A 24,810-nucleotide genomic window follows, 5' to 3' on the forward strand; every position below is an offset into this window, starting at 1 on the left:
AAAGAAAAATCTGTACTTTACAACCCATTTTGCTGTTGGACAGTCTGTATTTCTGCTCAGTTTTTTCCTTGTATACAAATCCATTTTTGAATCAAACTAATAAACATTACGCCAAATGCCATGAGAGTCTTTTAACACGGACCTCTTGCCTGTAAGAAACATGTATTTTAGTTAGGAAGGTTTTAGTTCATTTAGTTTATACTTAAACTTACGTTTTTATCTAAACATAAAAAGTGATGCCACTTTTGATATCAGATAGTGTATGGTTGATTGCCTAGTGAAGATTCAAATGCAAGAGTCTTGAGGTGGTGAAAGAGGGCATTAAGGAGAACTTTTGAGGGAAGGTAGAATTTGCTAGTTTGAAAAATTGGTTGAGTTTGGATGAAGAAAGGCTGAGTAATTCAGGCAAGGATAGTAGAATAATGGGATGAGAAAGTTCAGGAAAGTGGGAAAGTGAAAGACTGTAGTCCTTAGCTAATGAATAAATCAGGTTGTTAAGGAGGGTGGGATGGGAGATAGTAAAGTACAAAGGGATGTAGGACCAGAGAGGTTAGAGTGTCAAACTCAGAAGGTTCAGAAGCTAGTGTGCAGTTTTGAGAAGGGAACTGTGTTGAGAAAATGTTGGTGAAGCAAACAGTGTGATAGTGGCTGAAAGTCATTCATTGAGGAAAAAATCATATTTTCACTAAAAGTAGGTGCCTTGATCACCTATTTTGACTTTTATCTAACTCCTTTGTGTCTGTCAATTCTGTTTTCCAACATTTTAATCAGTTTTTGTTTTTCTTCTTTAGCTCTGCTTTCAAAATCCATTTGAATCTATTTTTGGTGTTTGAACTAGATAGGATTTTAAAGGATCTGATGAAAATCAGTTTATGGATATGGGTGGAGATTAAGAAAGCTGAGAATGACAGAAACAATTCAGCTTATGTTTGTGTAGTACATTTTCATGCATTATCTTTTGAAAAGATTGGGCAGATGAAAAGCCACAAGCCAAGGTCAGAATATTTACGTGACTTCTCAAAGGACACAACTCAAGTCCTGAAGACCTCCAACACAGTGTGGGGTCCTGAAACCAAATTGCATTCCAGAAGCATAGTTGACTCTATCAGCTGTGTGGGGTTGCTGCTTCCTAATCAAGAAGTGTTAAGTTTTTCTAGACTTCTTTTGTAAAGAATTTCCCACAAGTAAATGCAAGGTACAATAAGGATTAATATTATTTTCTATCATGCTGCTTCTTGGTAAAATATATTAATGCTTTCTGACAGAAATGTTAATACTGTTGAATTTTTAATATTCTGTCTTATATGAAGTGATTGTTGGTTTTTAAAATTAATACAGGACAATAAAACTGCTTTGTATTGGGCTGTTGAGAAAGGAAATGCAACAATGGTGAGAGACATCTTACAGTGCAATCCTGACACTGAAATATGCACGAAGGTATAAACGCCATTTCTATTCTTTTAGCAATACCTAATGCTGAATGTTAGTAGTGCTTTTTTTTTTCCCTTCAGTTTTTACAACTGTTTGATAATTAGAATGACAGGGATTTTACCGGTAGTGTTCTGTATTAAGTTGAGGAATAGCTTTATATCCTTTTAGGAGTTGGGTATTCACAGCAGAATACACTATGTAATTTGTTATTTTAATTAGATACTTTCAGAAAGTACAGCATCAGCTGTTCATAAACTGTGGCCAGATCATTTCCCCAGAATTATTTTATGCGCCTGTTGTTTGGAATGCCGAACATGTTTCTTTTTAAAAGATCAGTTTGTGTGTTTATTGGTTCCTCAAACCAACCACTTTAGTCCGTTTTACTCCATGTGAAAAGTATAAAACTGTGTAAGACCTCAGTGATTATATTTGGCCTTCTGTGTAGTAGTTGTTCTTGAGGAAATTATATTTGAAATTCTGAAATGAAATGGCAGGAGTTCTTCCTGAATAAAGCAGACTTATGGAAGCACCCATAATACAGCCCTGTTTCACCTACCAGAGATTTGGAGCAGTGTTATCTGAACCAGTGATAGTGACTGCAGTGCCCTGGGATACCTTCTGGTTTGCAGGCTCCTTGAAATCTCTTTTCTTTTGGAACTGTGTGTCAGCTGCTCTGACCACATGTGGCTTCTGACCACATTTTGCTTCTTCCTAATTCAGTGCTGAACTATGGTCTTTTCTTTCTCTTAATTTGGTTTTGAAAGCAATTAGGTCATTCTTTAATAAGCAAGTAGTGGGTACATCCCTTGCTTGGCTGAGTGACATATAAGTATTTTGATACAAGTGGTTGGTTATGGAAGGAAAAGCACTTTCTTGTTAGTTTTTGCAACTGTGTTTTCTTGAGAACATTTTCAATATAGACTGGGCAAATATTTGACTTCTTGACGTGTGTTTATGTGACTTTAAAGACTAAAGGTATTAATCTGGCAAACCTTTTTATCTGTACCCACAGGATGGTGAAACACCCCTTATAAAGGCTACCAAGATGAGAAACATAGAAGTGGTAGAGCTGCTGCTGGATAAAGGAGCCAAAGTGTCTGCTGTCGATAAGGTAGTAATAAAACATCTGTGCAGAGAGCACAGGGCAGTTGGTAAGACCTACCTGTATACCTGGTGGACTTAGGGGAGTCTCATGTTATTTTGTGGAAGGAGAGATGACTGACTGGGGATATCTGTGTGGGATTTGAATGCTGTGAGATCTTGGCTGTTCTGAGAGGTGCTGAGGAGTGGGCAGGCTCAGTTTAAGAAGTTCCTTCCTGTGTTCCCTCTGTGGCTCAGATCAGTTACGGGGAGCTGAGCTGCATTGAGCACCATGCAAGGATGATGTCACCAGGGTGGATCTTGTTGCAGAGAAACAAGAGGAAAGAATCAAGATAAGCCACAGGAAGAATGTGGCACATCATTTCCATTTAACGTTCTGGAGCGACCAGAGTGGGCGGGAACTGAGAATTTCATCTGTTAGGTTTTGGGTCATTGTCTTTAAGAGATGTTTGTAAAGTAAAAGGTGGAGAATAAGTTTAGTCTTTGCAGACTAAATTTCTTTTTTACATGATAGTTTTCATTAGTGCTGGATATGAAGAGTAAAGTGATGGAGATCCTAATAAGGGAAGAAGGCAGGTTGATGTTTGAGAGAGGTGAAAGCTGAGGGAATGAAGAGGTGGTAAGTAGGCAGAGAACGTGGATACAACAGAGAGGACTCCGAGGGAGAAAGTGTAGAGAAAGACGATGATGGTGACCAAGGGCATGGGGAAAGACAAGTTCACTCGTGATAGTGAAATACCAATAGGGACTGAGATGCTGTGTAGACCGACGACGAGAGCATTGTGAAATAGAATATAAATTAGTTGAGGAAGACGGTTGACATAGGTGGACAGTTAGTATCTGAATGGTAGATGGAAGTACCATTAACTTCTGATGGAAATGGATCCAGGGCCTGTGGGAAGCCTCAGGGGAAACCTGTTCCTTGTGCTCTTTCATTCTGGAGGCTCTGGGAGAAAGAATACCTAACCAAGAAAAGCCTAGGGAAGGAACTAGAGAAAGAAAATTGCAAGGAAGATAGAAATAAAAACTCATATGAAAAATATGGAGAGTTTGGGTATTCTGTTATTTTGTAGAAATATGAAAAATGTTATTTTGTATATTCGTCCATGAGAAATGGGGAAGTTCAAGTGTCCCTTCACTGTTTACAGAAAGGAGACACCCCTCTGCACATTGCTATTCGTGGGAGGAGTCGGAAACTGGCAGAACTCCTTTTAAGAAACCCCAAAGATGGACGGTTACTGTATAGACCCAACAAAGCAGGCGAGACTCCCTACAATATTGACTGTAGCCATCAGAAAAGTATTTTAACTCAAATATTTGGAGCCAGTAAGTATTGGGTTTTGTATCTGCCTGAGGTTTTAAGAAATGAACGTCTATGAAGAAATTAAGAGAATGACAGCAGTTTTGTGTTTATCGCTTAACCAGAGATTATAAAAGGTGAAAATGTTATTATTTTGCTGTAGAAAAGTAACTTCTTCCTGTCTAGAGTTCGTTTGCATTATATTGGAGCATTCTAAATTAAGTACATTCAGAGTCAACAGTAGCTTTTAAAACCTTCAAAAATCTAGCCTACTTTTCTAAAAATCTCTTCCCCCTGTTATTCTCTCAGGGTAAACTTTGTTCTTTTATCAACATGCTCTGTTTTCAGTGAGTGGCTCTCTGCCTCTGCTTGTGTTGTGCCCACTCCATTCCCATGAATGTTCTTGTTAAAATCCTCTTTCTCCAAGGCTGGGGTCAACCGTCTCTTTCTCAGTGACGTTTTGACTGATCTGCCTAACCAGATAAAATTTTTGCCTTATTTGAATACTTAAGCACTGTGTTAATAATCCTTTTTAAATACCTATTACGTATGGCCTTTTATTTTGTTTCTTTTAGAATTTTCTCCCAGATTCCAAGTTATTCAGGGCAGGTTTTCTTTCTTATCTTGTATCCTCCGTAACACCCAGCATAATGCCTTGAATATTGTACTAAAGTAGTTTTTGCTTGTAGAGGATGCACTTGAGACTCTAATCATTCGCATGTGGTCTTTTGAAATATGGAGCAATTTTCTACTCAAATTAAAAAGAGACATGTTAGTCCTAGAAACCAACAGGAGAGAGTAGAATCCTGCCACCTTCCAGTTTCGCTGTTTACTTACATCTTGTTTTTAAGTATGATTCTATTGTATTGAGTTTTGCATTTTAAAATATTTTTGCTGATGATAATAATACATGCATTAAATTTTAAGGATGAAAACACAAATATAGTAGAAAAAAGTGCAATCTTCCCATTGTCCCTTATCTCCTAATTTGTCATTGTTTGGACAAATTGTAAATTCTTTACATTTCTATACTATGTATATAGCCTTATAAAAAACTTGAGATACCATATTATAAAAGTTTTAAATGATTGTTGCATAATGTTTCAAAGTTTTAATAGTATGTTCAGTTCTTTATTGATAAATATTTTGTTTGTTTTACAATTAAAAGCTAGTGCGTCAGTGAACATACTTATACAAATATCCATTAACTCTTTATTTTTAGGGTTATTTTCTTGGAATAAACTTCTAGAAGTAGAATTGGCAAGTCACTGGGTATTCAGTTTTGATAGACTTTCCAAAATGGTTGTAACAGTCTCTTCTTCCTTCGGCCACGTTTGTGCAATTCCCTACAACCTTGCTAACACTGGATATTTCCAGCTTCTAATTGACCTTTGCTAATCAGGTTGATAATAAAAAAATTTGATATAAATTTCCATTGTAAAATTATTAGTGAGATTGAGATCTTTTAATAACATTTGTAGCCTATTTGCATTTTTACTATTTTCCTCTTTGTATCCTTTGTCCTCTTTTTCTTTTAAAGTATTTAATAAAATTGACTTTTGTGTTTTTAAGGATATTGATCCTGAATCCAGCTAAATATTGTATCTCTCTCCCCAGATTATTCTTTGTTTATGATGATGGGAGTGTTTTTATTCCCCATTCGAAAGTTATATAAATCTGTAGTTTGTTGACCTTTTCTTACAGCTCTGGCTTTAATATTATATTGAGAAGGGAAGCTCTTTTCTACACAAAGATTTTTAAAGGTTTTTCTCTTATATTTTCTTGTACTTTTATAGTTTTACTCTTTACGTTTAATTTTTTGTTTCAGAAACTTACTTTTGTTGAAGTATGAGATGTAGAGTTTTAATTTCATTAAAAAGAAGGAAAAAAAAAAAGAATGGCTTTTCTCCCAACACCACCTACTAATTCATCCTTTCCCCACTGATTAGACATGCCACTTACGTTAATATCCTATGTGAGTTCTATGGTATTATAATTATTATAGTTTTAGAATGTATTTTGATTCTTCTCCAAAGAGAGCTAATTGTTGGTAGTCTTTAAATTTTTTTCATAGCTATTCTTGTTTTTTAATTTTTTAGAATATTCTCATCGATTTTTATTGAGATTGCCTTAAAGTGATAGATTAATTTGGGGAGAATTGCTGTTTTTTAGTCATTGACCCTTTCTGCTTGGAACCATAGAATTTTTTTTCTCTGCTTATCTCTTGTGTTTTTAACTAACATTTTATAGCTTTATTTTTATTCGTACTGTACATATTAAATTGATTCCTATGGACTAGTTTCTGTTTTAATCTTTTTATTGATTTTATACTACACTTTACTCCACATTTTAGTATCCTTGAAGTTGGACTTTGTCTTATAATTGATGGGTGAGAAAGCATTGTGTCATAATTTGGCAACATTTCTTCTTCTCTCAGTTGAACATAATAATGATGCCTCTTGTAATTAGTAGGTATCTTAAGTTCTGTGAAATATGGTATTAACTTATTAACCTTTGAACCTATTTTTACACAGGTCTAACCTTGGTGGCTTAGATGTTAAAGAATCTGCCTGCAATGCAGGAGACTGGGGTTCATTCCCTGGATCAGGAAGATCCCCTGGAGAAGGGAATGGCAACCCACTCCAAATTCTTGCCTGGAGAATCCCATGGACAGAGGAGCCTGATGGGCTACAGTCCATAGTGTCACAGAGAATCAGACACGACTGAGCAACTAACACTTTCAACCTTTTTTTCCCTTTAATTGAGTTAACAATTAATACTTGAGAATTGATGCTCCTTTATAATAATAATGTCTCTTTTTAATGTTAGGGTATCATGTGTTTATAATTACAGGACACTTGTCTCCTACCGAGACAGATGGTGACATGCTTGGTTATGATCTGTATAGCAGTGCCCTGGCAGATATTCTCAGTGAGCCTACCATGCAGCCGCCCATTTGTGTGGGCCTGTATGCACAGTGGGGAAGTGGTAAATCCTTCTTACTCAAGAAACTAGAAGGTAAAGGGCTTGTTTATAAAGTGTCTGTGTATATAACAAGGTTTTCTCTTGTGTGTTTTTTAAGTAAAAATAAAGTTTTATGTATGGGTGTGTGATTGATCCTCCACCCAATCATTTGAGTTCTCTTTCTAAAACAAACATCCCACTGCATTAGAACCCCTCTGTAGCAGATTTCCTGCCTGCACTGTTTATAGATATCTTAAACCTATAGGTATCTTAAACCAGGGCCCTTCGCAGACATGTGAGCTTGTGTGCTCCCACCTGCCAGCACTACCTCTTGTGCATGCTCAGTGCTGTAGTTACAGATGGCTGTTTGCTCTGCTAGGTGCAGACCAGACACTTATGGAGTGGCTCCTCTGTAGGAGCTTCCTAGACATCTCCCCTGACCTCTGACCTGAGACCCCACTCCTTTTGCTTGGCAAAATCTTACTTGTTTCTTCAAGGACAGGTTTCAATATTGCCTGTAAACTTTTTTTTTTTTTTTCACTAAGTTTTGTAGTAGGAATGAATGACTTGTTCCAGGATCATTTGGGCTCACCTTTAAGAGCAGTGATCCTCAAATGTAACTGGAGGGAGAAGTGGTGAGGAGGTGCAGAGGAATGGTGATGCTATGTTTTCTGAAGACGCATAGCAAAGTAATAATTTTTAGTTTTATATATGGAAATAATACTTTGTTGGTTGCATAATACAAATCTCAAAATATCAACAAAACCTTGACAGATGGGAATATATGAGAGAGGATTTTGTACATTTTCAGTAGGACGCAAGAGAGTGGGTAGGGCAAGGGTCAAGGGTAAATGTGCCTCTAAGGAATGAGATTCTTAGCAAAAGCGAACATTGGTTAGCATGGTTAAGTAGCAACATTCTAGTAGGTAAATAAATGTTTATAGTGAAAATGTGAAATTTTCAAAATGTTTTATTTCTTAAATAATGTTTTCTTATTAATTTCTCTTTCAGATGAAATGAAAACTTTTGCAGGACAACAGATTGAACCTCTGTTTCAGTTTTCATGGCTTGTGGTGTTTCTGACCCTGCTCCTTTGTGGAGGGCTTGGTTTATTGTTTGCTTTTACAGTAGACCCAAATCTTGGAATTGCAGTGTCATTGAGCTTCTTGGCTGTCTTGTATATATTTTTTAGTAAGTCTTTGCCTTTTATCTTTTTCAAAAATGTAGAGAATGTAAAAACTCATTATTTTATTTAAAATTGTATCTGTGTCTGTTTTCTAAAGTCTCTAAGTGGTTTTCCTATTTAGGTGAAAATATTGATTTTTTGCTATTTTGTAAGTTGGCTTACAGGAGCGTTGTCCCCAGCCTGCCTGGCAAAACTTCAAAAGCTAGTGCACTACTTGTTAATATTGAAGCAGAACTTTAAATTACTTTCCCTTTTTTATGTTAATGATTTATATTTGAATCTGTTTTGAAAATAAGTCTTCATAGACATCATGGCATGCTCTTGATCATTTTGATCATGACTGTAATTTTTATTTGTCTAAAAGCAAAGTAATAAATATATATAATCCCTGTTTTTAGGAGTGTCTTCAGTTGCAAGAAAGGAAATAGGTTTACTGTTGGTAACTTCATAGCAGTCACAAATAGAGATAAAACCAGTCATTCTGACATTTGAATCTGAACTAAGGGATATGCTTTGGTTTAAGGCATTATCCTTCTGATTGTGTTTATTATGTCACATTTTAGTCAGCTTACTTTCTCTTTTTCACATACCTGATGATATGTTTTTGCTACTGCTGTTGGTCAGATGCCCGCCCAGTTGTGTCCGTTTCTTTGTGACCCCATAGTCTAGCCCATCAGGCTCCTTCGTCCATGGGATTCTCCCAGCAAGAATACGGGAGTGGGTTGCCATTTCCTACTCCAGGGGATCTTCCTGACCCAGGGATTAAACCCAGATCTCTTACGTCTCCTGCATTGGCAGGTGGATTCTAGGAAGCTCCAGATGTATGTTGGGGGAGGTTAATTAGTTGAGAGGACTAGTTAGGAAATAACAAGGGACCATGAAAAGTATGTAAGCTTACCTGTCACTACTTGATACTTGACTGTTTGCAGAAAAGAGGCTGCTTGACTAATGATTGTTCTGGATAATTTTTTTTAAAACTTTGACTTTTAGTTGTCATTTACTTTGGTGGAAGGAGGGAAGGAGAGAGTTGGAATTGGGCCTGGGTCCTCAGTACTAGATTGGCAAGACATATTGGCTATTTGGAGCTCCTCCTCAAATTGATGTTTGTGAACCCACCTGAGCTGCCAGAGCAAACCACTAAAGCTCTACCTGTGAGGTGAGTTGGTCCCTTTGACAGAAGTAACTTTTAATAAAATGAAGCAAATGAAAGTTGATAATGAATCTTTTCTCATGTTTTTTTTAAGAGACCAAAAAAACACATTGATCCCTTAAACTTTTTTAATGTGAGAAATAAACGTGCCCTGGTCAAATACACTTGGAAAACTCTTCATATTACATCTCCCTCATGTACATTACAGGATCAGAGACACCTTTTCATAAAAAATTATATTTAACTTTGGTTTGCTGAATTTTATTTGAGTGAAGCCCCGCATTGCCCCCTTACGATACTTGTTACCATCCTTTGGACAAATCAGTAAAGAGTACTGGGTCTAAGATGGAGTCCTGGAACCTTTTGACATCAGGGTGTGGCCTTGGCAACTCAGCATGTGCTCCAAGCTGTTCTTTCCTCACCTGTGGATATGTATTTACCCACTCCTCTAAAGTTATCATCATATCAAATGATAATGATATCATTATTAGGTATGATAATACCTGATAATAATGGGATGGTATGAGCAAACAGTTCAGAAAAGATGAGAAACTTGTAAGTCAAAGAGTAAAGGCAATCTGGAGGGCCCCAGAGGAAAGTAAAATGGGAAAAAAAAGGTTAAAGAACTGAAAGTAGAAGGAATTCAACAGAAATTAGTAAAATAATTAAATATGCAAAGATTAAGAATTTAGAAATTATTGTAACATAAAATATGTGTAAGTTAAGCTGAAAGTGAATGGACCAAACCTGGTAAGACATCAGAACTATGAGAGGAAGATAAAAATAAAACCTTACAGGTAAATAAATGGTATATAGGATTAAGTGTTAAGAAAATGATTTAAAATGAGAAGTTAAAATGAAAAACAGAAAACACAGAATAGAATAAAAAGAGTTGGGGAAGATATTTTTACATAAAAGCATTTAAATTAATGAGATCATTATCTTATAAAAAGTTAGAACAACTAAAATAGCATTAATTTAATTAAGACCAGGCATACATAGAGTACACTGTGATCCTGGATTGTGTTTTGAAGGCAGTGCTTGTCTATAAGATTAAGATGGGAGTTTAGCAGTAGAAAGGAATAAAGGAACTAATGCAGAAGTAATACCCATTCAGAGGCTCAAAATGCAAATAATTCAGTTATTTCACAGAACAACCAGGAAAAGAACATAACTTCTTTCTCAACCCCTGGTAGATGAGTAAGCTATAAATAGGACATTCTGAAGCTTGAGTCTTTAAATGGCATCAAGTTCTTAATTACTATAGTATTTTCTCAAGGTTCTAATCTCTTCAGTTGGTGTTTACAAAATGTTCTTTGTGCGGCTCTTTCTGACTGATGTGGGGCACCACTGTTGAATTGTTGTGTCATGAGATCTGGGGAGATGTCTGGCTCCTTTGTCTAAGTTCTGTCATAACCTTTTCCCTTTTCTGCTTTTAGTCAGAATTGCTTTGTATAACTCTACTAATTTAACTTTTGTTACTGTCTTTTCCTAAGAAAAGAATATAAGCTGTTAGAAATGGAAGATACCTAATTACAAATAGAATTTTAAAAACAATGTTTTGACAGAGACATGAAGGAAACACAGCTACATGATAGACATGATGTATGTTGAAACTGTTTCTTTAGGTAGCGGCATAACATTTTCTTTCCCCTTTTCCCAAGGTTTTTGTTTACAGATTATAATAGACTGTCCAGCGTAGGCGGGGAAACTTCAATGGCTGAAATGATCGCCACCCTCTCAGATGCTTGTGAAAGAGAGTTTGGCTTTTTGGCAACTAGGCTTTTCCGAGTGTTCAAGACTGAAGATACGCAGGGTAGGACCGTCTTCTCTTCTTTCTGTATATGGAGAGGTTGAGGATGGGATGGACAAAATGCATGGAAACATGAACATCAGGTTTGTCATATGCTGTCACTGTGATGAGTGGGGTTTTCTGGATGTTTGAGATGTTAAAACCAGTTGTCGTATTTTACAGGTAAAAAGAAATGGAAAAAAACGTGTTGTCTCCCATCTTTTGTCATCTTCCTTTTCATCTTTGGCTGCATTATTGCTGCAATTACTCTTCTGGCTATATTCAGAGTTGACCCGAAGCATATGACAGTGAATGCTGTCCTCATATCAATTGCGTCCATAGTGGGGTTGGCGTTTGTGCTGAACTGTCGAACATGGTGGCAGGTACTGGACTCACTTCTGAATTCTCAAAGGAAACGCCTCCATAATGCTGCCTCCAAACTGCACAAGCTGAAAAGTGAAGGATTCATGAAAGTAAGCACACTTTGCTTGTTAGAAAATAATTCTGGAAATTCTCTGGCAGTCCAGTGGTTAGGACTCTGCTTTCACTGCCAAGGGCCCAGGTTTGAACTCTGGTCAGGGAACTAAGATCCCACAAGCTGTGTGGTGCAGCCAAAATAATAATAAAAAAAAGAAAATAGTCCTAATGTGAATATGCTCCCGTGATCATCATCACTGGGGCTTTAGGGAGTTTATTTTCTGTTAGAGAATTGCACTTGTTTTTCATTTTAATCCAGATTTTTCCTATGAAAAATGCATGTGTAGTGTGGGAAAAAAGATCCTCATAGAGTTAACTATAGCTTCAGTACTTTGGCCCCCAGATGCAAAGGGCCAATTCATTGGAAAACAGCCTGGTGCTGGGAAGGATTGAAGGCAAAGGAGAAGGAGACGACAGAGGATGAGATGGTTAGATAGCATCACCGACTCAATGGATATGAATTTGAGCAAACTTGAGATAGTGGAAGACAGAGGAGCCTGGTGTGCTGCAGTCTGTGGGGTCACATGGACACAACTTAGCAGCTAAACAGCAACAGCAGAGTTAGCAGATTATCCTTCAGGTGGTAGTTATTACCTAATAGTTTAGGTTGCTCTGCAGCCTGATAGAGGAGACAAATTGAACCACCAAAACATAGAGGATAGGAATGTACTTTTTAGAGTAAAAAGGACTTTATACAATTATCCGCAGCCCCTTCCTTTGATCAAGGTCACATGCCATCAGGAAGCCAGTTGTGGTGTGGCATGTAGACCATTTGGATTTGCATTCTAATTTGTCTTCTGACCTTCAGAGCATGTGATCTTAGCATGTAAGTCACTTCAGCCAAGTTTGTTCTTTTAAAATGGATATGACATTGTCTACCTCTTTGTAAGAAATGCTTTAATTTAGATGAAGGCACTTTGTAAATGGTGATGCATTCAGTACAGTTCTACTAAGTGGAACCACAGCTGGCAGCAAGCACTTTGGGTTTCTTTTCTCCCAGTAGGCGACTTTCAGGCTCTTTAAGAGAGGTACTCAAGTTTCTTGTATCTTCAGTGCAGTGTATCCTTTCTTTTGCACAGGTTCTTAAGTGTGAAGTGGAATTGATGGCCAGGATGGCAAAAACCATTGACAGCTTCACTCAGAATCAGACAAGGCTGGTGGTTATCATCGATGGGCTAGATGCCTGTGAGCAGGACAAAGTACTCCAGATGCTGGACACTGTACGTCTTAACCATCTTGAAACTTGTAACTGTCGCATATGTGGCAGCTGAGAGGAACAGCTTCTTGAATATCTCAAGTGGAATTTGAATACTATTTTTTCTTTTATAAAAACAACTGTGTGTTTTATGCAGAAACAGCAGAAGTTTCATCCCAAGCAGATTTAACCAATTTTAGGTTAATGGCAGTGTGAGGGGAAATGTGAGTAGGGGGGTCTCTAAAGTCCAGGGTGTGACTCTAGAATTTCTCTACAGATGGTATGGTTAGAATATAGATAGGGATGGGGAAGCCACAGAATTTGTGGAGTTTTTGTTAAAAAGTAAGAAAGATTCATGGCTTTCTGTAAGGTCTGGTATAAGCAGCGGTGTGTGCCTGTGGTCAGAGACCAGTGTGTGCAGTTCACCGTGTCTGCTCATGAGGACTTCATGAGTGTTTCTCATGTGTATTGCTCTTACTAGACCAGCGTGTACAGTGCATCGTGTCTGCTCATGAGTATTTCATGAGTATTTCTCATGTTTGTGGATCTTACTTCTTATGTAGATTGAGTGTCTCAAAGTAGGACAGGACCAGTTGTTTCCTTCGGAGATTCTATTACTGTCAAATGTTGAAAAATTGTCAGGTGGTGAAAAACCAGATTGAAACTTCAATAAAATTTGTTTTCACATAGAATAACATTTGAATGAAAAGGAAATGCTGTTTTTAAAATGTAGTCACAAAGGCTAATGCAGATTTTGAAGAGAGGTTTTATTACTTTGGATAATTTTAAGTTTTTTATTGTGATTATACATTTTTTCTACCACAGGTCCGAGTTTTGTTTTCAAAAGGCCCATTCATTGCCATTTTTGCAAGTGATCCACATATTATCATAAAGGCAATTAATCAGAACCTCAATAGTGTGCTTCGTGACTCAAACATCAATGGACATGACTATATGCGCAATATTGTTCATCTGCCCGTTTTCCTCAACAGTCGGGGACTAAGCAGTGCAAGAAAATTTCTTGTGACCTCAACAACTAATGGGGATGTTCCATGCTCGGATAATGCAGGTAAAGATCAAGTTCCTCAGGTACTTTGGGTTTGAAGTGATTCCACAGGTTTTCATTTTGCATCTCCTCTTACCTTGAAAAGTATTGTTCGAATTTCACAACTCTATCATTTACAGCAGAGTTTCAGGACAAATGGTGCTTTCTTGATAAACTCTTTTAGGGATGCAGGAAGATGCTGACAGAAGAGTTTCACAAAACAGCCTTGGAGAGATGACAAAACTTGGTAGCAAGACGGCCCTCAATAGACGGGTAAGATAGTGTATGTTTTGAGCCATTTGTTTGTATTGCTGCTGTTTAAGTAAAACCAAGGTAAGGCCGCTTACTTATTTTATAAATACTGCATTGAGCTCATAAAGTATATTTTATCATTGGTGGTTTTTCAGGGAATGTCTGAACCTAGAGCCATAATAACTGTAAATTATATAGGAGTGCCCGGTCTCTCCCAGCCTGCTCTCAGCCCAGGTCCCACTCCAGACCAGTTGAATCAGAACCTCTGAGAGTGAGATTTGAAAGCTGCCTAGATGATGTCACTGGGGACAGAGAACCATTGGGTTCATCCCAGGTCAGGTTGTGCTTGTCCCAGGGGCCATTGTCACCACAGCTGTAAGGGGGAGAGGCTTATGGTGTGAGAACCAGTCTTTGCTGTGTTGTCCTGTTGGCTGGCCTCCTGCCCTAATGTTTGTGAGCTGTGCGCTCTTTTTTTCTAGCCCCACGTAGTGACCTTGTGTGCCTTTCCCAGTCTGTTGGTTGTCTCCTGGGAGACACTGTAGTTTCGCTGCCCTGCCCTATCCCAGGAGCCTTTTGTAAAGAACTGGGGCTATTATAAGAAAGGAGATATACCTTTGCAGGTAAGTGATGGTAACAGTGCTGCTTATGGATGGCGAACTCGGGCCATCATTGGTGATATTTTTCACTACCCACCCCGCTCTCCCCGCTCCCCCCCCCCCTCGCCCCCAGTTTGCAGATCTTTAATTGGGACATTTTACATTTTAAAAACTGTCTTCAGGTATTTTGATTTTATGCCTTTACCATGTACAAGTATGGATGCAGAAATAATGTATCAAGGATAATTGACAGCTCTAAATGAAGAGTGGGTTATGAGTTCCCATTTAGAATTTCTGTCCTGGGAGCCTGGACCCTTGGGTTCCCCTGTCTCATGACCTTAGATGAGAAGCACCCTCACTGTGCCTGCTTCTCCTGATTGGATGGAACCCCCACCCACCCTGCCCAGTAGAGAGCCTTTCATTCTTACTAGACGTGAGGATACAGCAGCTGTGCCCTTTCGGTAACTGTCACATTTGAAAATAACCTAAAAATCAAAATGCTGAATCCTTAAATCTGGGCAAGGGGTTATTTGCTTTGTTACAAGAGTTCCTATAGATACTGAGCTCCCATAAGAGTTCGAATTGAATTTTCTTTATACAGTTCAGCTTATTTATAATTTTCAAGGCATTGGGCTTTCTCTGATTGTACAACTATAAATCAGGTACACCCAAAGCTAAACCATAGTCTCTGATGCATTTGCTGGAAATACTTTAGAGTTCGGTACATATGCTACTTCAGGGAGTAATAATAATGCTTTGTTACTATTTCATCTTCCTCTTTGACTGAAATTTTGGATTGTTTTTGTTATTGACATAGACATGTATTAACTTCTCAAAAGAGCCTCTAGCTCTCAGGGTTGAAGTGAGGGTTCATGCTCACTGACGGTACCCCGTTTCAGGACACTTACCGAAGAAGGCAGATGCAGCGCACGATAACCCGGCAGATGTCCTTCGACCTCACAAAACTGCTGGTTACGGAGGACTGGTTCAGTGACATAAGCCCGCAGACCATGAGGAGACTGCTCAACATTGTTTCTGTGACAGGTGGGTTTCCTTGTTGTGTGGTAGACAATAAGGTGCAACATCAACAGAGCAATTCCCTTCCAGAAACAAAAGGATGGACTGTGTTTATAGGTTTACACCACTGAACACCAGTTTTATTTTGCACTGTGTGTCTAATAAAACCAGTATTGGTTTCGATAGTGAAAATCGACTATCAGTTGTGTACTGTTATTTATTTGATTTAAAAATTTCACCTCAGGTTTAATTTTTCTCTTTGTATAAAAATTATTTTATGCTAATTTATATAACTAATTAATTTATAATTGAAAATGTTGAAGTTCAGATTTTTACATGCTGCTATTCTGCTTTAATTTTCAAATTACATTTTTTTCTTTTTTTTATTGTGTTAAATGATATGCACATAAAATTTACCATCTTAACCAGGGTCCATTTGGGTGGTATTAAATACTTCCACTATTTGTGTAACCTTCACCACCATCCATCTCCATAATGCATTTCACTGCATTAAACTGAAACTATACTCATCCCCCTGGTCCTCTCCCAGCAGCCATATAAATATCAGGTGTGAATTTGTAGTGTAAGTTAAGTGGCAAATTAAAAAACAGTGGAAGTTGGTTATTTGTGAATATACAGAATGGTTGGCTTAACATAACGTTACATACCTATTAATTCTAAAATGTTTTTGTATTCTTTAAAGGACGATTACTGAGAGCCAATCAGATAAGTTTCAACTGGGATAGGCTTGCTAGCTGGATCAACCTAACTGAGCAGTGGCCGTACAGAACTTCATGGCTCATATTGTATTTGGAAGAGACTGAGGGTATCCCAGATCAAATGACATTAAAAACCATCTATGAAAGGTACTTTATCTGACCTTTTTATATTTAAATTTGTTTTAAATTGAGTTGACTCTTAAGAAAAAATGCATACAAAGCAAAATGAATGCAAAATAATATGTATAAAATGTAGAGTTCTGAGTTTAATCATTCTCATTAGTAATTCTTCCATTATAATTTCAGAGTTGTATTAGCACAGGTATATATCCCATCATGTAAAATTTACAGCTTTATTTGGATAGATTCTTTCTTTCTCAGTATAACCTAATGATAAAAGATGTTTAATTAATAGTCCTATTAAATTTGTGTATTTAAATATACAAAAGGCAAACCTTAAAACATTGTTTAATGTCCATTTTATTTTTTATTCCAAGTGTCTTGATAGCGTATTGAGGAGGTCACATTTTCCAAATCATTAGTGCAGGTGTTTTCATAGCTTTGTATCTGGAGGACCTGGGTAACTGTGAATACAGGATGGTAAACGTACTTTGCACTAAACAGTAAAGAAATTTATTGTTCTTTTATAGTCATTTGAAGTACTTTAAAAATCTACTTCTGAAAAAGAAATTGATTACGTTTTTTTCTGGGAAAACACACAGTCAAAGCTCAGTGTAGTGTCAAGTGTGTCAGGTTTTAAGAGTACCACTTTCTTGTCAAATTCACAAACAAAATTATAATCCTCTTTGTTTACCAAAATACTTAATACCTTCATAGCTTTCAATTATAACTCTAAATAAAAGTATCTCTTAGGAAAAAATGCAATTCAAGGGGGCTATGCAATTGTATAAAACTTAGTATGATTGAAGCATTATTTTGAACATGTAAATAAAATGGTAAGCCTGACCAACCATTCAGTGTAGAGTTTCTATATTAAACTTTTAAGATTGATCAGCATATGGTTTTCATTATTTTCCAATCCCCATTTTTCACGTACATGTTTTATCTAATATTTTTAGGTAAATAACTGATACTAGAATATAGAGGATGGTTGTAGTATTTGTCTACACACTTGAGCTCTTGAGGTTATATGTTCCATTTATGCTACATTAATCATTGTAAACTGTGTGGGCTGTGTGAAGTAGGTGTTCCAGTAGATGGCAGTGATCCACAGCTGCCAGGGGCCTGCAGAGCAGTGTTACTGGATGCATCTGCTCTTTGATAGCTTAGAAATCCTCTTTTTATTATGAGATACATGATTGGTGTTTTCCTTGGTTGTGTAATAGACTGTTGTTTTGTTTCATGAATAAACATTTGCATCGTAACAGGTGCTGCATAATGAATATTTGCTGGATGAGCACAGTTTTAGGTTTTGGTACAAATAGTACTGAAGTCAATCTCTTCACCTTCATAAATTGAATGTGATGCCTAGAAGTTTCCTGTGTCTCAGGAGTACAAAAACATTGACAGTGTTTCACATTTTAGGGGCTGTACGCTTAGAGTTCAACCCTTGGCCCCATGCATGCTCTATGAAGAGGGTGAGACTTGGTGAGAGAGTCTGTGTTCTCAGGAAGTAGAAGCAGGAGAGATGTAAAACTATCAAACGGTTTTTAAAGCTCTCAGAAAAATTCATGATTCAGTTCAATCAAAAAAAGTTTATTAAGTGTCTGCTGGGCCCTGCCACCAATACTGGAGATACAGTGGTGAACAAGTAAATATGTATTTACTTTTTCACCCAGCAATCCCACTGTGGAAATTTACTCTGAACACACACCTCCACAGTGATAAAACACTTATACATTATTGTGACCTTATTTATTTATTGTGTTATTTATTGTGACCTTATCTGTAGCACCATAACTTAACTGCATGTTTTTAGAAACATTAGTTGAATAAATTATGGCACATCTACCATAATAGAGTGTTTTTTAACTGTAGAAAATGAGAAAAAAAACTATGATTTGATATGGAGAAATTTTAAGGATACATTAGTAAGTGAAAACTGCAAAATGCGAGAGTATATAACATGCTCTATTTATATAAGAAAAAAGGGGGAGTAAGGACATCTACATATAAATATGTAAATATGTATTATTTTTTGTGAAAATATAAACCCACAGGAAGGAAAAAACAGAAAGTAATAAAAATGTTTACCTGAAGAGGATGCTTAGATGGGGAATGAGATGTACTCTGAATGTGTATTTTTATATGGTTTGCCTTTCATATATTAAAAAAACTAATTCAAAAAGGATGGAAAAACACAAACCCTAATATTGAATACAAACAGGAAGAATTGATGCTAATGATATATGAAATTGATAGTATAACCACACAGAAAAATATTAATTCAAACACCTTGGAACTCAGTTTTCTCTTGACTCTTTATTCTTAGTAGAATATACTGAGGACAAAATTAGCTACAATGAAGTCTTGAACTTAGTAGGTTTATTGTTTCTAATTGTATTATTATACTCCTGAAGTCCTTTTGCATGTATTGTAAGATAGAGTAAATGAATAAATAAATTGCTATTCTTGGAAGCCAGTGTTTTCTCTGTGGGAGAAGGAAATACCAATATTGGATGGAAAAAATTAGGAAGAGTACTGTGGTATTAGATTGGATTTTGTTGTTGTTAGGTTGCTAAGTCATGTCTGACTCTGTGACCTCATGGACTGCAGTGTACCAGGGTTCCCTGTCTTTTTCTATCTCCTAGAGTTTGCTCAGATTCATGTCCATTGAGTTGGTGATGCTATCCAGCCATCTCACCCTCTGTCGCCCCCTTCTCTTTTTGCCTTCAGTTTTTCCCAGCATCAAGGTCTTTTCCAGTGAGTCGGATCTTCACATAAGGTGGCCAAAGTATTGGAGTTTCAGCTTCAGCATCAGTCTTTCCAGTGAATATTCAGGGTTGATTTCCTTTAGGATTGACTGGTTTGATCTCCTTGCAGTTCAAGGGGACTTGAAGATTCTTCTCCAGCATCGCTGTCCATGAGATTTCCCAGGCAAGAATATTGGAATGGGTTGCCATTTCCTTCCTCCAGGGGATCTTCCTGACCTAGGGATTGAACCCAGGTTGCCTGTGTCTCCTGCATGGAAAGCAGATTGGATTGGGAAATGTTAAATTATTAACTCATAATTTAAAATGAGATTTTCCCTTGCTTTGCCCAGCGAAAGGGAGCAAAAATATCCCCAAACTGTGAGCTTACCTGGAGCTGGACTCCTTGGAGAAATGGCTGATTCCAGGTCAGAGGCAGGGAAAGCTCAAGGGGAGTCTGCATTGTTGTACCAGAAACCAGAGAAGGATGTGTTCGAGGACAGCAGGGTTTGCACAGACAGCCACGGGACGTAGTCTGAAGGAGCACCTTTCAAACTTGGGCCCATTTTCACAAAGAAAAATGATAGTAATGGATTATAACATATCAACAAAAAAAACCCATGAGTCCATAGTAATGCTTAGAAGAGAGCAAACAAGGAATAATTCTTTGTTTTAGAATGCCAGCTAATAAATGTAGAAGGAATGAGTGAAATAAAATTATTATTTTTTAATCCCCAGTATAATCATTGATTCAAGCAAAGATCATCAGTGGTTGCAAAAACTACTGGGGGGAGGTTGTTGGGGAACACGAGGCACACATGATCTCAAAGTGTCACTCCCCAGGTTATGTGCAACCACAGAAGAAATGCCCTTGCTGGGAGAGACTTGTCACCAGTTTTAATCAAATAATCAAGTCTGACATCAGTAATGGGAGGCATAGCATTGTGTTGTTGTCTAGTTGCTGAGTTGTGTTTGACTCTTCGCAACCCCATGGACTGGGCACTCCAGGCTTCCCTGTCCTTCACTATCTCCTGGAGTTTGTGCAGATTCATGTTCATCAAGTCAGTGATGCTTTCTAACTATCCCATCCTCTGCCACCCTCTTCTCATCTTGCCTTCAGTCTTTCTCAGCATCAGGCTCATGTGACTCTAGACAAAAGGCAGTAGAAGGTACCACATCACCTATGTGCTCCTGTTGCCAGCCGTGTTTTACTGTGATCCTGATTATGAAGAAACGGCCAGATGAATCTGAGATGTGAAACACGCTACAAGGCAACTGGCTTAGGGTCCATATTGGCCGCTGAGGGAGACTGAAGAGATCCTGCAGCCCAAATGCAGCGTGTGAGCTGTGCTTGGAATCTGTCATAAGAGTAGAGCACTGAAGGGCATTTTGTGGGCAGTTGGGGAATTTGAGTTTTTGAGTTAATGTTAATATCCTTTGGTATGCTAAGGGTGTTTGGGGGACATTCATGATGAAATACTTCGGTGTGCAATACACTTTCAGATGGTTTGGCAAAAGGAAAGTATGTATGTGTGTGTAGATGAAGTACCTGGTTCTTATTAAAAAGTTTTCCTTTTCCCATGCCTTTTGTTCTCCCCAGTGACTGTCCAGTAAATGTTGCTTTGTTAACATTTTTACTTAGGGACATAATTTGAATTAAATGAATCTAAGAGCTGTACTCCTTAGTGCACTCCTGTGATTTTAGTAACCTTTTCACACATGCCAAATTGAAAATCATTATGTATCTATACATGTGTCTTTTGAAAGCGCTAAAAAAAAAACCCTACTATTTTGTTCTGTGGTGGTAGAATGAATCACAAACCACACTTTATTCACTGGTTGATTCTAATGTCAAAATCAGCCAGTACCTCTAAAGGTATGGAACAAGCAGGTACGAAAGGTGCAGTTTTCATTAGTGTACCCATTCTAGTTAATTTTCTTCATGTGATGTGTGTTTAGTGTGGGTCTTTACTGTAGGTTAGGGCTCAGATTGTGTCCTTTGTGCTTTTATGTGTTCCAGGGGCTGCCTGAGGAGGTAGGGTAGAGGGACAAACGTGCAAAGCATCTAATGCCCTTGAGGAACTTACAGACACGTTTCTACACACATACATACCCTTTTCTTTTGCCAAACCATCTGAAAGTGTATTTCACACCTAAATACTTCAGCATTCACAAAGACACCATTACCACACCCCCCCCCCCACACACACACACGTTTTTTTCTAAACCATTAGAGGGTAAATTATATGCAACATATCTTTGTCCCTCATCACTCAAGTATATGAGGAATATATATTCTGATTGAAAGTAAAATGTACACATTTGAAACAACTGGAATAAAGTAAAAATGTGATGGCTCAAACAATTAGCCAGTTAACAAGTTTTATCAGTAATGGGCTGAAACACTGCTTTCTGGATGATAGAAAGCTTTTCAGGCTAAAACTAACGTTCTTTGCTAATAGACCTTTTAAAAGGTCTAATTAATTACTTGCCCTTTTAAAACTTTCACACTAATTTCCAGCACTTGAGCCTCAGCTTACACGCTACTTCCTAATGTTCAAGGAAGTTCTCAGAAATTTACATCTTAATTAGTTAAAATATACAGACCAAAGAAAATATATTATCACCTGTAGTTTTAAAATAATGGTAAAATTTCACCCTGTTTTTTAAATAGAACATTTGTCAAAGAAAAGTTTTGGGGGAAAGTGTATTTTTAATCATAAAAATTAAAGATTTTAAAATTAAAAAAAATAATAATAATAATAAAAAAAAAAATAAAATAAAAAAAAAAAAATAGCATGGAGTGAATTTTTGTAGTGAGAATATTCTATGCTATAAACATAGACTTTTGTATATTGGGGGTATAATGAGGTAATGAGACCTTTGCTTTGGAATTAAGTTAATCTATTATTTTAGACTTCAGCTCTTGGTGGGCCTGCCATCCACGAATGGGTAGAATGCAGGGTGACTTTGAGATGTGTGTCTTTTTTTTAAAAAAAAGAAATGACTTGTGTCTTATATGCCTGCAGATACTTACAAATACTGTTTGGTAGCTATTCTAAGGGAAAGAAAAAGACAATTTAGTAAGAATCTTTGAGAGTTCATTAAGGAATTGACTTAATTTAAGATCTCAAATGAAAAACTGTAGGGAGACAGTTTGATCAGTATATCAAAAAATCATACTGGAATATGTTAGAATAACTCAGATGACTGTTCTAGTTAACCATAGTTGAGTTCTTTGGTGCTATTGCTTGTTATTTGAATAATAAAATGTTGTATTTATTGCAGACAGAAAGCAGCAGTATATAATTGATATTCATTTATTTTATTAAAGAAATCTGATTTGGTAAAAACAATCAGAAAATAGTATTTTTAACACTAGTAGTAAAATTTTTTTAATCCATAAAAAGCCTCATTTATTTTTATAGCAATTTGATGACACATCTGCTTGCTTTATTCAGCTGAAAAAGAAAATGTTGGTTCTTGGTGTTTGGTAAAATTGCTTTGTTAAATTATTTTCTAAATTGTTCAACTTTTAACAAATGACATTTGATACTAACACTGGAAAGCAATTTCAGCTAATTAAGTAGATCCCTCTATAAACCATTGGAACATTAAGATGACATACTGTTCATTCAAGATTATTTTAATTGGTACAATTATTGTAATTTTCTTGCAATTATGTGTTGAGCTAAAAGCTTTTGTCTAGATCATTTGAGGGTTTTTTTTGTTAACATACATTTAGTAAGAAGAAAAGAAGTAAAATAAAAACTGTAGATAAAGATTTTCTGTCTACTTTTATTGCAGAGTTTTAGACCCCACTGAGATATTTTAGTATAAAACTTTATTTCTGGCATTTTTTAGTATTAAGCATTTTAAGCAATGATAGAGGTTTTTGAAAGATCAATTTAAATGGCTTCCGTGAAGGTGCTGCTTCAAATGTCTGTTTTGACGCTACTCAGCCAGTCTTTTACTTAGAATGATGTGGTCAGAATTAGGGTTGTGGTAAGGATAATGTACTTGTTTTGGTGACTTCTTGTACTTGATTTTTTTCGAGCAATTGAGTAAGTTTTGAGAGAGCTTCAGAATGGTGGCCATTTCCATTTCCCTAAAATAACTATTTGCTGAGTAGACACTATAGACATCTAATTTATAAAATTCATCCAAAGTTCAGTATATTTAAACTGTTCAAGGAGTAGTTTTTCTGTACTTAAAACATTTTGCATAATAAAACATCATGTTGGATGATACTTAGCCAAACTTTTCATAAGCTTAGTTTTATCACTTCTAGTTACTTCCCACCTCTCTTCGCTCTCACCAACTACCTTCCTCTTTCCTTCAAGTTCTGGGTCATTACTGATACCCCTCCCCAACCCATCACGTGGCCCAGATTATGCACAGGCTTGTTTCCTTTTCATATGGACGGAAGTTATGAATCTGAATAACATAAAAAATTGGACGCTAGATAGTTTAGATTTGTAAGGAAATTGTCTTATCTTCTTGGTGGTATGAAGTTCATTCTTGTACTGATGATTTTTTCCTTAATTTAGGTTTGAGATACTGTAAATATTTATTCCCAATACTGTTTCATGCATGTCCTTTTATTGTTTCTTGTAAGTAGTTGAGAATCCTAATGAAATTCTGTATTTTTGATGTGTGTTGGTGTTGTCACCATTCCACAGTTAATAATTTACTTTCTCGTGTGTAATTGTTATTTCCATTTTTATTCCCAGAACATTCTTGCCCTTAATGTATGTATAATGAAAACACTTTTTTCAGGAGTTCAATACTTCATCAATATCTTTATTGGCTCAGACGGTAAAGCATCTGTCTGTAATGTGGGAGACCGGGGTTTGATCCCTGGGTTTGGAAGATCCCCTGGAGAAGGAAATGGCAATCCACTCCAGTACTCTTGCCTGGAAAATTCCATGGACGGAGGAGCCTGTTAGGCTGCAGTCTGTGGGGTCGCAAAGAGCTAGCTGGACATGACTGAGCAACTTCACTATTTCTTTTCTACTTTCTTTTTTATCTTAAAAAAAAAAAAAACCCTCATCAAATTCTTTGCAAGCTCATGAAATGATTCTCCATATAGAAAAGGAAACTAAGCAGGTTTGTGTTGAAAAAAAAAGATTTCAATCTAAAACAGAAATCACATTTTAACAGGATAAAATAAATAACAGTATATTTGCAAGGTTTCATGTGAAGATTGAGCCTTCAAAGAACCGTGAACAAAGATGCCTGTAAATAGATGTAGTGTTGACAGTTAAACATGCATTTCTTGTGTGTTGTTTATTTTTACCCATTGTCTATGTGGAAATTACTTGGAAAACTCAGGTTCCTAAAGATAAATAAAGATGAAGGTCAGAATTTTTTAGTTTATTTTGATAGGCCTGAAAAATATCTCTACGTTTGTTTGGAGAAAAAATGAAACAGAATGAGACATGTTTGACTGTTTTTTGAGTTTACCTATTTATATATTTTGCAACTTCTTTGTTTTATCATCGCTACCAGGCTCCTAGTAACATTCAGTATCTTTAATAGATAGTTGCATTGCAGTTTCTTTAATATTTGTTTCCTGAACTAGACTGATAACTCCATGAAGTGTAACTTCGTTAAACCTTGCTAAATTCCTCGTTTCTAGACATTCATGACATAGAGTAGGCGGTGGTGGGTATTTCTGAAAGAATAATGAAACATTTGCTTTGGGGAAAGCAT

The 24,810-nt window shown here is 36.8% G+C and overlaps 1 protein-coding gene across 9 annotated transcripts in view; it reads left to right on the plus strand.

Annotated features, from left to right (window-relative positions):
* KIDINS220 (kinase D interacting substrate 220) overlaps positions 1-24,810 on the plus strand; it is a 94,028-nt gene that overhangs the window by 28,946 nt on the left and 40,272 nt on the right. For all 9 annotated transcript variants that reach the window (XR_008200121.1, XM_052648346.1, XM_052648345.1 and 6 more), the window contains exons 10-22: positions 1,339-1,437; positions 2,444-2,542; positions 3,681-3,858; positions 6,686-6,850; positions 7,808-7,987; positions 8,973-9,138; positions 10,797-10,948; positions 11,108-11,397; positions 12,481-12,621; positions 13,422-13,665; positions 13,826-13,914; positions 15,389-15,533; positions 16,210-16,372. Coding sequence is in view for 8 of the 9 variants with exons in the window: in XM_052648346.1 (XP_052504306.1) it covers positions 1,339-1,437; positions 2,444-2,542; positions 3,681-3,858; positions 6,686-6,850; positions 7,808-7,987; positions 8,973-9,138; positions 10,797-10,948; positions 11,108-11,397; positions 12,481-12,621; positions 13,422-13,665; positions 13,826-13,914; positions 15,389-15,533; positions 16,210-16,372 (2,111 nt within the window). In the remaining variant the exon portion in view is untranslated. The remainder of the gene's footprint in view (positions 1-1,338; positions 1,438-2,443; positions 2,543-3,680; positions 3,859-6,685; positions 6,851-7,807; positions 7,988-8,972; positions 9,139-10,796; positions 10,949-11,107; positions 11,398-12,480; positions 12,622-13,421; positions 13,666-13,825; positions 13,915-15,388; positions 15,534-16,209; positions 16,373-24,810) is intronic.

This window comes from Budorcas taxicolor, chromosome 11 (assembly GCF_023091745.1).
Source record: "Budorcas taxicolor isolate Tak-1 chromosome 11, Takin1.1, whole genome shotgun sequence".
NCBI classification, from domain to species: Eukaryota; Metazoa; Chordata; class Mammalia; order Artiodactyla; family Bovidae; genus Budorcas; species Budorcas taxicolor.